General features: G+C 50.4%; 3 protein-coding genes across 4 annotated transcripts in view; 2 read left to right on the top strand and 1 right to left on the bottom strand.

Moving 5' to 3' along the window:
- The window catches only part of LOC123044680 (reactive Intermediate Deaminase A, chloroplastic), a 4,975-nt gene extending 3,977 nt beyond the window's left edge, over window positions 1–998 (top strand). The window contains exons 4-6 of the mRNA XM_044467497.1: window positions 299–372; window positions 462–511; window positions 650–998. Coding sequence (XP_044323432.1) covers window positions 299–372; window positions 462–511; window positions 650–744 — 219 coding nt within the window. The 3' untranslated portion in view covers window positions 745–998. The remainder of the gene's footprint in view (window positions 1–298; window positions 373–461; window positions 512–649) is intronic.
- Window positions 999–5,677: 4,679 nt separating this feature from the next.
- LOC123044678 (protein NRT1/ PTR FAMILY 5.10-like) lies at window positions 5,678–8,347 on the top strand. 2 transcript variants are annotated; one of them, XM_044467495.1, is made up of 4 exons: window positions 5,678–6,180; window positions 6,271–6,488; window positions 6,650–7,140; window positions 7,268–7,638. In XM_044467495.1, exons 1-4 carry the CDS (start codon window positions 6,054–6,056, stop codon window positions 7,491–7,493), a joined length of 1,062 nt encoding a protein of 353 aa, XP_044323430.1. In that variant the 5' UTR covers window positions 5,678–6,053; the 3' UTR covers window positions 7,494–7,638. The 2 variants fall into 2 exon arrangements, with proteins under 2 accessions (XP_044323430.1, XP_044323431.1); XM_044467496.1 differs by having other exon boundaries at window positions 5,709–6,180; window positions 7,276–8,347.
- A 3,081-nt stretch (window positions 8,348–11,428) lies between these two features.
- Window positions 11,429–12,400, bottom strand: LOC123041186 (uncharacterized). The gene has a single exon (XM_044463875.1). The coding sequence runs from the start codon at window positions 12,261–12,263 to the stop codon at window positions 11,754–11,756; it is 510 nt and encodes a 169-aa protein (XP_044319810.1). The 5' UTR covers window positions 12,264–12,400; the 3' UTR covers window positions 11,429–11,753.
- Window positions 12,401–12,505: the final 105 nt, after the last annotated feature.

The raw sequence follows: 12,505 nt of genomic DNA, 5'->3' as shown, positions 1-12,505 counted from the left end.
GGTTCGGTCCGGATTCCGCAAACCTCCCCACGTTTGTCGTCGGTTTGTGGGAGAAGTCGCGTCCAGACCGCCCCGCGGACCGATACCGCGTTGGATGGCTTCTGCGGTACGACGGTTGCGGGAGGTTTGCGGGTCTGCCTTGGAGATGCCCTTAGTCTCTATATTGAAATCATATGCAATTAGGTGATGGTATTGGTGATCCTGCCTTTGCAGTCACTAAATAAACGTCTCTTGTATCTGCTGCAACTTTGGTGCCCATTTCTGACATCTATTTTGCGTTTCTCCTGTTGTATGACAGGTTATGAAGAACATGGGTGAAATATTGAAAGCAAGTGGTGCTAGCTACTCATCAGTTGTCAAGACAACAATCATGTATGTAGTACTGCATGCCCTTTACATGGAATTTCTGTTGCTAAAAGATGTTATGATCCCTGGGAATAATTCCATCCTTGTACGTGCAGGTTAGCCGACCTACAGGATTTCAAGAACGTGAACGAGATTTATGCTAAATGTAAGCACGATGTTTGTACTCCCTTTATTGTTGTCAGCATCTATCTATGCCTCTGATTGCAGTAATTGAGACACGAACCGTGTGCAAGGATATTTCTTCACCTTGTTTCTGAATTTCTCAACCTTTTCTCCTTTGTAGATTTTCCAGCCCCTGCACCGGCGCGCTCGACCTACCAAGTCGCAGCTCTGCCACTGAACGCCAGGATTGAGATCGAGTGCATTGCTGCCCTCTAGTTACCTCGCGGCTGACCATCAAAAACCTCAATAAGCGTTCCATGCCCGTTGCAGCTGGCCACTACTATTCTGTAGTGCACTACATGACACTGTAATCCAATTAAGGTCTTGAACTGCGTGTGATCGGTGTACTGTCTCTCATCGTTTGGTCGCGGGGTATTTCTCCCTGTCCAATCTTATGCCTCGTCGTATAAGGAAACGTGAAATTAAAATGGTCAAATTGAGCGTATGAATTAGCCCATACTCTTTCTCCATAGTGTCGGTGGCCCCCCTTGTGTTTGATCTGAGCCTTTCACATCTAAACCGTCGAATCGAATCCCTACTTTTCTAGCTACGTCTCCCTCAGTTTCTTGTTGACCTGCTGTACTTACCTAGTCTGCGGTCCTCTTGTTTTAAGGAAACGAAATGTAGACGCAACGCAAGCGCGTGGACAACGGATATACAGGTGCGTGGCTTTTTATTTAAGGAACATGGAATGTGGGAATAATCGAACAGTGTGGATACTACTCCCCCTCTGAGCAACTCATAATTTATTCAGCAGCTTGTGTTGAAAAACTCTGGCTCTTTCCCTTTGAGAATCCGTTGAAAAACGCGTGCCTCGATCAATCCTAGTACTAGGAATTGAAAAATGTGGGTGACTACTTCTTTCGTTGAACTGCGGGTTTCTTTTCTTATTTACAGTTGTTCAACATGGAATATCTGTATACTTATCCTACCACTCTTGTAGAGATTCCACCGCCATTGTTTTGCACATAACAAGCAGCAGGCATTATGTTTCAAGACTAAAGTTTAAGGTATTAGCCAAAAAAAAAAGACTAAAGTTTAAGGTACAAGTGCGATATAAAATGGGTGCCAGAAGCTTAATTAACCTCCCCAGATGGGCGTGGTATCTTTTTCGGATCTTCTAAACTCACTTCCCAGTTAAATATTCATGGGTAGACACACCAAGCATGAACTCTACACTTCTCGTTCAAAGTGAAACACGGGGCCGGTTTTATCCCAAGGAATTCAGAAGTCTAGATGCCAGCATATGCTGGTAGCTTTAAGGATCCGGTGAGATCTGACTTTGCGGTTACATATCAAACCATCCTGAACCTGATGGGTAGCTAGCTAGCTCCCAAAAGGATGACAGCATCTGGCGCGACTAGAATACCAAATAATCCTGATGAGGAGTCCACCAGCCAACGGAAGCACCCATCCCCTCACCTTTAGAAAAGGGGTAATGTAATGGGGAGCTTGCAAAAGCCAACTCCAATTAACATCCATATCATTTTGGCTTTCCGTGCTTTCTACTGGAATTGTGTGAAAGGTGCTGTATATAGTGGATATTCTCGTCGTAAAAGGCATGGGATATGCCTCCTGAGGAGACAAAGATGAGTCAGAGACACTTCCGTAGTGCGCAGTCCAGATTAGCAACAAAAGGACAGATGCTCTAGCCTCCACCATAGGCATGGAGTTAGTTTCATTTGCCTAAGATAAGAGGGAAAAGGAAAAAAAATGATGGAGAAAGAGGATGCGTACTGACCTACATATATAAACACTAGCGTTGCAATCAGCTGGAATCTTGCATGTGTATATGCTCATGATATCAGTATGCAGTTACACATATCAATTAACATCCATATCATTTTGGCTTTCCGTGCTTTCTACTGGAATTGTGTGAAAGGTGCTGTATATAGTGGGCGGAGCCGCCAAAGCCATGGTTTGGACTGGGCACTCCTTGCACCGAGGCCGACAGGGACCTTTTCGCGGCTGCTACGAAGGTCGTGATTGACAATGGGGTCAAGGCTTAAGGCCGATGGACATTGCCCCTAAAATCTTTGAGATCTCAAAAGAGAAAGGCTGCTCTGTGAGGAAGGCACTCACTGATGAACCGTGGATATCACAGATTGACATGACAAATGGCATTACCGCAGGACATATACATGACTTCGTCACCCTTTGGGAGAAGTTGGATGGGATAATCCTGGATCATGGCACGCATGATACGACCACATGGAAGCTTACGGAGAGCGGTACTTACTCCACTTCTTCAGCCTATTCGCTACAGTTCGAGGGACGCACCTCAACACCACTCCTAAAGACCGTTTGGAAAGTCTGGGCAACTCCGAAATGCAAGTTCTTTGCTTGGTTAATCATTCACAACAGAGTATGGACGGCGGACAGGCTACAACGAAGGGGGTGTCCGACTTGCGGTTTGTGTCCTCTTTGCAGCCAAGTTCAGGAGTCTGCGGCGCACCTCCTATTCCAATGCCGGTTTTTGGTTGCGGTTTGGAATGCGGTAAAGGCGAAGATTGGGCTGAGCAATATTGTCACGGCGGACTGGGCGGCTATGCGAAGTGTCAGACATTAGTGGACCGAGATTGCGCTCGCGCGCTCGCCTAATGGGAAAGGCATGGCCTCCCTGCTTATGCTTATCTTTTGGAAACTTTGGAAGGAGAGGAACACTAGGGTCTTTCGGAACGTCTCCACGCCTACGACGATTCTCGTGAAAAAAATCATGGATGAGGCGACAATGCGGATGTTGGCGGGTGCCAAAGGGCTGGGTGTAATTTTACATCGCGAGTAGTTGCTTTATATTCACCTTTGTTCTGCCATTGTTTGGCTGTGGTCCTCGAACCTTGTTACAACTCTCTCTTAATTATTGAAATGGCAAATTCTTTGCCTCGTTTAAAAAAAACACATATCAATCAAACCATGAGATCATCATCCAGCATCCATTTGTACTACTACTCGGTTCCATTGCCCTTAATAATATAGCAACAAATCTAATAAATCTAACTGTAGTGGTTGGTATTTTCATTTTTTTTGAAGGTCGCCTGCCCAGATGAACCCCAAAAAAAAAGGGATTTGCAGAAGGATTGACAAAAGGATTTGCCTGCCCACTGGCCCGCCACTACGCAGCTAATCAATCAAACGGCCAGATGTCTGGTTATCTATCGAGCACGTACGACGGTCGACGCCCCCACCAACCACGTGTGTGAGTAACTACACGGAACAATATATAGCTTGAGCTGCTAGCCGAGAAAACTCACCACTGCGATCATCAGATAAGGGCATATACAAAGGCATCTAGTCAGCTGTCTGTAACACAGTCCATGTAGGGAAAAAAGTGACGTGGAGGAGAGAGAAAAAGAAAACCGCTAGAGGCTGTCTGCAGAAATATAGAAGGTCTGCTCCTGTATAAATCGCTGCTTATAGATGACTTCTTTTCCGTTGTACGAGTCCATCCCACGTCCTGGCTGATAGATCGCATGTTTGTGGGCCATATATTTACAAGCGGGAGATGATTAGATTGGAACAAAATAAGGTCCGGTTCCATCCCCTTAAAATCAGGGGAGAGATGATTAGATTAGAAAGGAAAAAAGAAAAAAGACAATTGTAGGATGAAGTGGGAGCACGGATGGGAGCATAAGGAGGGAGCAGGCAAGCTAGATCCGTTGAAGTGTGTACAGCCAGCCTAACCAGATGCCCTGTTGTACATTTTATTTTTGGCGGTATCTATAAATGATGTGTAGACATGCTATAGATAGCAGGCGTCTCTACTGATTTACATGCCATAAACCCCATCACTTTCAATTAGTTATTGGGGAGAAATGTGAAGGTCCAAGTGCGACCTCGCTGACACAGAAAAAACGTACTAGTACTATTACTATACTATCACGGTACTAGAAAAGATTGAAGTAGGTACGAGTCAGATTAGATATGCATCATCAACACCAAAAGAAAAACTTAAATGATAAGTAACACATGTGTGACACAAAGTAACACTGTCTTGATGTTTTTATAACTAAAATTAGCATAAAAAAGTTTTTAAAAAAACTCCAAACAAAAAATTGTCATGCTTCATAATTAAAGTTGTCATCCTTAAACTATTAAACTTGCCATAAAAAACATCAAGTCGAAGTTGCTCCGAGCCAGACGTGTGACACTTATTATGAGGATTAAGGAAAAAAGTTACTCGCAGTCATGAGCCCGTGCCGTACGTCTCTTTCGGCCTCACTCAGTGATCTATGTGCGCCCGCCTCTACGTGTCACGTGTGTGTGGCCGGGCGGGCAACGGACGTGGACATGATCACATGATACGATAACGATAGACTGTTGAGGAGCAAGAGCCACAAGAATTGAAACATGAGTTACATGAGCAGCGTCTGAAACGGCCCCCGGAAGTTTGTAGCTAATTAAAACGATTTGAACCGGTGCGTGCATGTGCCGCCCTATCGCGAGACTATGGTCCCCGTACGCTTCATCTTACACAAGCAGCAGCTTCTCCCTCCCCGGCCCGGACTAGCCGTACGCAACACTAGTAGAAAGAAAGAGCACGAAGAGGAACAAGACCGAATCCGTCCATTGCACCGCCACCGGAAGCGAAGCGGTCGCTGTTTTGTTGGTTGGGCGGCCAGGCGGCGAAGGCAGGATATCCCCGATGTGGTGCTGGGGTACGCGCGCGCGAGCGACGTGAACAGGAGGCGTACAGGTTCACGCACCCATGGACTGGAGCGTCCTTGTCTTCCCAAAAGCACTGACACGAGACGAGGCGCACGCGCGCGGCCAAAAGCGCGCGTCCCTGTTGCCCTCCCTTGTCCACCGCTTCCTCCCTCTTTCCCTCGCTGCCTAGTACGTATGATGATCCATCTATCTCTGCTAGCTGATCCTCTTTTTCAACATGTACTACTCTATTCTAGTACTAGTAATATTCTGTCACTGCCATTGTGGATACACAGCCTCGTTTCAAGAGAGAAGTGTGGATACACAGCGGATAAGGTAAACAGAAGGAGTAGTACATTCCAGGAAGCCCCAAAGGAATGTTCCTCCTGGCCTCCTAGCCATTCTAGAATAATGAGGTAATAGCACCCCAGGTACCCTAACTTGCACATAATGTGATGATTTAGTCTCAAAGTTGCAAAACTAGACCAAACGATACCTCAACTTGCACCAAATGTGATGTTTTAGTCCCAGGCCAATCACAGCTCGGCTGCCAAGTGGCTGGGCCGGCCAGCGCGCGGATTTTCTCACAAAACCCCCTGCCGTTTCGCTGAATCAACCCGCAGTCAACCAAGCGGAAGATTCCCAGAAGAAAAACGAGAGAAAAGCGAAGGGCAAAGGGCAGATGGCACTGTGTCGTGTACCTCCTTGTCCGAGCCCGCCCGTCGTGCTGCGCGCTGCCCCGATCCCGTACTGTACCCCAGCCAGCCGCCACGGTATATGATGCCCGGCTCGACCCCCGTCGCATTATCCTTTGTGCAGCCCCTTCCAACTGAAGATTTGCCGGCACGCACACGCAACAGACCAGACCCAACTGAACAAGAATGGACGCCACACGCGCCCTCCTCCTGCCCCGGACCGACGGCGCCGTGCCCGGCGTCGTGGACTTCCGCGGCGGCCCCGCCCCGCGCGCCTCCACCGGCCGATGGTCCGCCGCCATGTTCGTCCTCGGTACGTCCGGCCCCCGATCCAGTACATGGATGATTATCGATCGAGGGGTGGCCTTAATTTGGGTCTTTTCTGTGTCGTTTGGAATTGAAGGTGTGGAGATCGCGGAGCGGTTCGCGTACCACGGGGTGTCGGCCAACTTCATCAGCTACCTGACGGGCCCGCTGGGGGAGTCCACCGCCGGCGCCGCCGCGGCGATCAACGCGTGGAGCGGCGTCGTCACGATGTTGCCGCTGCTGGTCGCCTGCGTCGCCAACGCCTGGCTCGGGCGGTTCCGCACCATCGTGCTCGCCTCCGTCCTCTTCGTCGTGGTCAGCCCACTTTTCCCCTCCCGTAAAAATTCCCCTTTTGACATAAAAAGTGCTCCGTGAACGAACCCCTTTCTGTCCGCCCTCCCCCAATCAAGCCCGCGCACTTCCACTGACAGAGAAGTGCGTCCGACTGACCACTGACAGTCGGGTTGCCATTGCAGAGCATGGGCATGCTGACCCTGTCCTCGGCGCTCCCGGTGTTCCACTCGGACGGGTGCACCAGCTTCACCTCGCTCTCGGGCGCGTGCTCGCCGTCGCCGGTGCAGGTGACCATCTTCTACGTCTCGCTCTACCTGGTGGCGCTGGCGGAGGCCGGGCACAAGCCGTGGGCGCAGGCGTTCGGCGCCGACCAGTTCGACCAGCACCACCCCGAGGAGTCCGTCTCCCGGAGCTCCTTCTTCAACTGGTGGTACTTCGGCATGTGCTCCGGCACCGCCGCCACCACCATGGCCTCCAGCTACATCCAGGACAACATCGGCTGGGGCCTCGGCTTCGGCATCCCCTGCCTCGTCATGGTCTTCGCGCTCGCCATGTTCCTGCTCGGCACCCGCCGGTATCGCTACTACACCTCCACCCGGTCCAGCCCCTTCGCCCGCCTCGCCAGGGCCTTCGTCACGCTCCTCAAAGGCTCCAAGTCCAGCCAATGCGCCAAGTATGATCACTCATCATCCATCATTTTTCGTTTGAAATCTGCAATTTGGCCATGAGAATTCTGAATGTATGATCTTGTCAGGCTTACATACAGTGCTAACTCTGAATGTGGTTGATCTGTTGTTTAGACAAGCAGTACTCTCGCGGGCGAGGATGGTGAGTTCAACGCGGAGCACCGGGAGGAAGTTCGGGGCCTGCTGCGGCTGTTCTCCATCTGGGCGACGTGCATCATCTACGCCGTCATCTTCTCCCAGTCGTCAACCTTCTTCACGAAGCAGGCGACGACGCTGGACCCGCGGATCGGCGCCACCTTCCGCGTGCCGCCGGCGGCGCTGCAGACGTTCATCAGCCTGACCATCATCACCTTCATCCCAGTCTACGACCGGCTCTTCGTGCCGGCGGCGCGGCGGTTCACGCGCCTGTCCTCGGGCATCACCATGCTGCAGAGGATCGGCACCGGGCTGGTCCTCGCCCTAGTGGCCATGGTGGTGGAGGCGCTGGTGGAGGCGAGGCGGCTGGGCGTAGCGAGGGAGGCCGGCCTCGTGGACGACCCCAAGGCGGCGCTGCCGATGAGCCTGTGGTGGATGGTGCCGCAGTACGTGCTGTTCGGGCTGTCGGACGTGTTCGCCATGATCGGGCTGCAGGAGTTCTTCTACGACCAGGTCCCCGACGCGCTGCGCAGCCTGGGGCTGGCCTTCTTCCTCAGCATCTTCGGGGTGGGCCACTTCCTGAGCAGCTTCCTCATCTCCGCCATCGACGGCGCCACCAAGAAGGGTGGCGCCAGCTGGTTCTCCAACAACCTCAACCGCGCGCACCTCGACTACTTCTACTTGCTGCTCGCCGGGTTGATTCAACGAAACGCAGGGGGTTTTGTGAGAAAATCCGCGCGCTGACCGGCCCAGCCAATTGGCGAGCTGTGATTGGCCTGGGACTAAAACATCACATTGGATGCAAGTTGAGGTATGGTTTAGTTTAGTTTTGCAACTTTAGGACCAAATCATCACATTGTGTGCAAGTTAGGGTACCTGGGATGCTATTACCTCTATACAGCATGAGTGGCATCTCTTCTGCCCACAATAGTATGCCCGTCGCCACAATACAAAATTGCGGAGACGCACATGCGCAAATGGCAACTAGTACTAGTAGTACTTTTATATTTCTGCGAATGGAACGTAGTATACTCGATCCACGGCTTGGACAACTTACAAGCATTCAAGCAATGGAGGCAAAACGCGTCGCCGGTGATTTCTTTTTCTTTAAACAGTGCACAGCGAGCTCCACTGAATTAGAGGACAAGGCATACGGTAATTCTCCAAGGCCCAATTTCTTAATAACACCTTTTTTTAAGAGAAAAACGCTAGGGCGCCTGCTTTACTATGAAAAGATTTCTTTTTAAACAACTTCATCTCAGAGCGTGTTTGACAATATTAAGCAAATAAATAGTAGGAGAGTTTGAAAGTCGATTATTAGTTCCAAAGGTACGTTTGGTGTGACGTGTAAATAAGAGCATATACAACCAGAGCCCTCAAATTGGCCCCAAAGGTCCGGGCCAGCTGCCATTGCCCAACTAAATATTGTCATCCAACCGGGTTTTCACAAAACCAGCCCAAACACCCTGGTTGTTCGGCAACCCCATATCCAGCCCATATGAGGCGGATATGGGGAGGCCTGGGCACGCCCGGGCACTGCCGCCACGTCGGCTGGCTCACTATGGTCCGCACGACCCCCTCTTCCATTGCTCTCACAAAAAACCCACCTGCTCAAACGAACCATAGTCAAACCCTCACCCAGATCAACCTTTTCGCTCCTCTCCCGTCTCCTCGTCATGTCCGCGATCTCATCCGGGACTCCGAACAACATTCGGTCACCAAATGATATAACTCATATAACACTATATCGTCAACGAACGTTAAGCGTGCGGATCTTACGGGTTCGAGAACTATGTAGACATGACTAAGACACCTCTCCGGTCAATAACCAATAGCGGAACCTGGATGCCTATATTGGCTCCTACATATTCTATGAAGATCTTTATCGGTCGAATCGTTATGACAACATACATAATTTCCTTTGTCCATCAGTATGTTACTTGCCCCAGATTCGATCGTCGGTATCTCTATACCTAGTTTAATCTTATTACCGGAAGTCTCTTTACTCGTTCCGTAATACAACATCTCATAACTAACTCATTAGTCATTTGCTTGCAAGGCTTCTTATGATGTGTATTACAGAGAGGGCCCAGAGATACATCTCCGATACTCAGAGTGACAAATCCTAATCTTGATCTATGCCAACTCAACAAACACCTTCGGAGATACCTGTAGAGCATCTTTATGATCATCCAGTTACGTCGTGATGTTTGATAGCACACAAGGCATTCCTCTGGTATTCGGGAGTTGCATAATCTCATAGTCGAAGGAATATGTATTTGACATGAAGAAAGCAATAGCAATAAACTGAACGATCATTATGCCAAGCTAACGGATGGGTCTTGTTCATCACATCATTATCCTAATGATGTGATTCCGTTATCAAGTGACAACACATGTCTATGGTTAGGACACCTTAACCATCTTTTGATCAACGAGCTAGTCTAGTAGAGGCTCACTAGGGACACGGTATTTGTTTATGTATCCACACATGTATTTAAGTTTTCGGTCAATACAATTCTAGCATGAATAATAAACCTTTATCATGATTAAGGAAATATAATAATAACCACTTTATTATTGCCTCTAGGGCAGTATTTCCATCAACACATAAGGGATACAAGGGTTCAAATCCAACAGAAGAAGGCAAAAGATAAACTAGCTCATCCCAATCCTTAGAGTAATTGAGGGCATGATATCCAAGAGGATCTTCCCTAGAAGGGGTCTTGAATCCACTAGGGGATCTTTTCACATGGAGGCCTTGATCTCCATGGGAGAATGCTAGTGGACGAGCAAAACTCAATCTCAAATGAGCTAAACCTTTGCTAACCCTAGCTAGATGGAGGGGAGGTCTATATATAGTCTTCCACGAGAGAAGAGAGGAAGAGGGGGGATACATGGGCCTCTGGCCTGGTTGTGCAGGCCGGGGGCCGGATGTCACGCTATATGAGAGACACCGGATGTTCGGCCTGGAGGCTGGCCGTGGTACTGATGCCCTCGAGCCAAAATTTCATGGCTCGGCCGGATGTCCGGGGGGTCGATGCCAGATGTCCGGATCTTGTAGCACTACAAATGTTGCCTTGCTGTTGTTGTCTGCATCTCGGGGCGCCAGATGTCCGGCCGCTGTAGCATTTCAATGACTCCTTTCATCGTGCTTCCTTATCCTCATCCGTGGTGGGTTGATCTTTATTCCGAGCGTCTACGAGGTCATGTTCTTGATACCTAAGCACACACAACATTTCTGTTTGAGGTAGTAGCCATGTCTCTACTGGTTCATATTGAAGCTCATTAAGGAGAGATCGATAGCTCTTGCATGTACTCTAGTCATTGCTCCACTTGGTGCTTGGGGAGTCCACGGTTGGTTCATGGGAATGACCGTGGGATGCTCCGCATCACCCTTCCCCTCCTGCGCCAGCTCTGCCCGGGCATCGCTAGTTTCTCGTGCCTGCGGCTCCCGTGAGGATGCGGATGCCGGAGTCGGAGGGCAACGCGAGGCCAGCTCTTCCCGCCGACGCACCCGCTCCGCCCCCGTCGACCTAAAAGACATATGTAGTATAATCCGGCGAACTATTTCTCGTCCGATCTATTATGATGTTGATCAACATTGTTTACATTGTTGCATGCACTGTATGAATTTGAGTGCGGGCATATAGGGACTATGGTTGTGGACAGAGACAAATGGGGATTGCCCGGTCACTGCCAGCGAGAGCATCCGCCGGCGTATAGGGCCTTATATTAGGCAATTGTTGTTGTAGATACTATAAGTGGTGGCAGTTTGAGAAGAAATTTCGTCCCATACTCATTAACATGGGGAAGACGAGGGTGTGGAAATTGGCCTCCCAACGAAATAATGGAGCATATTTCTCATAAACTCAAACCTCATGCCTCCCAACCAATCCGAATTATAAGATGTTCTAGTAACTTTTTTTTTTCAAATCGGATGTATATTGATGTGTTTTAGCATATTTATGGCTGTTATGTAGTCCATATTAAAATTACAAAACGTATTATAATTCGAAAGAGAGGTCATACTAATTTCCCCAACCAAACCCACTATAATATTTGGGACATAGAAGATCGAGGAAAAAAACAACTTCTACATATACTACTGTACAAGCATGATTTGAAAGCATACTCAGGTGAAATGCACTACATGTCATTATTATTGCTCTCGTCACAAAGATGGGTCAGTTTTTGTTCTTTTCAGGCCACAACAAACTAGAAAGAATAATAGTAGTACTCCAACCATCTTCGGTTGAATCCTGCCCAACTACACAATCAACAACAATTCAACAAAATGTACAATGATTCTACAACAACAAACCACAGCATTTTTTGGTCTTTCTCGCTTCTCATAAACTCGTTGGAACAAAAATCAAACAAACCATATTACAAAATTTGCGACCCAAAGGAAGAAAAAAGGTGAATTTTCTGATTCCGAGCAGCCCGGCCGATTTAGTTGAGGTCATCCGGGGAATCCGGTTCGGCTCCAGACGGCGTCACGCACCCGCGACGCGTCCCGGCCCTTGAGCGTGCGTCCGACGCCCTCGACCACCGACGCCCTGGCCTGACGCCGCGCCAGGTACACGTGCGGCGGCACCCAGCCGTCGGCGTCGTCTTGCTGCTGCTCGTCGGGCTCGGGCTCCAGCTCCAGGTCGGCGAACCGGCTCGGCCACGCGGGCACCTCGACGGGCGCCGACGACGCCACCTGCCGCCCGTCCGCGAACGCCCGGCTGAGCCCGCCCACGCGCCGCGGCGGCTCGCCCCTGGGCGCCCTGTCCGTGCGCTGAATCCCGTCCTGATCCGCGGTGGTGGTTGGCGCGTCCGACGATGGAGAATACCAGACGTCCGATTCGGCCAGGTCCGGCAGGTCGTCGTAGGGGGACGGGGCGACGGTGGCGGAGCCGGGGCGGTGGTGGAAGCCGAGGAAGCGCTCGGCGGCAGAGAAGGCCGTCTGCTTGCGCGCCTTGGCCATCGGGCGCAGTACCGGCGGCTGGCTCCGGTCGATTGGTTTGGCTGAGCGCGCGCGCGCGGTGGGAAAGATGGGAGGTGGGAAAGACGGAGGAGCAGGAGAGTGTTGAGGGGGGGTTTGGCGCCCGGGGCCGGGGCTACCTGGCGAGGATTTATAGGCCACGGCGGCGGTGGTGGGAGGCGGGGCCCAGCCCACGCAGGAGCCCGAGCCCGGGTTGTTTGTCGTGACGGGCTCCCCGCAACTAC

Source organism: Triticum aestivum, chromosome 2B (genome assembly GCF_018294505.1).
Source record: "Triticum aestivum cultivar Chinese Spring chromosome 2B, IWGSC CS RefSeq v2.1, whole genome shotgun sequence".
Taxonomy (NCBI): domain Eukaryota; kingdom Viridiplantae; phylum Streptophyta; class Magnoliopsida; order Poales; family Poaceae; genus Triticum; species Triticum aestivum.
This window is presented reverse-complemented; position numbering and strand designations above follow the sequence as displayed.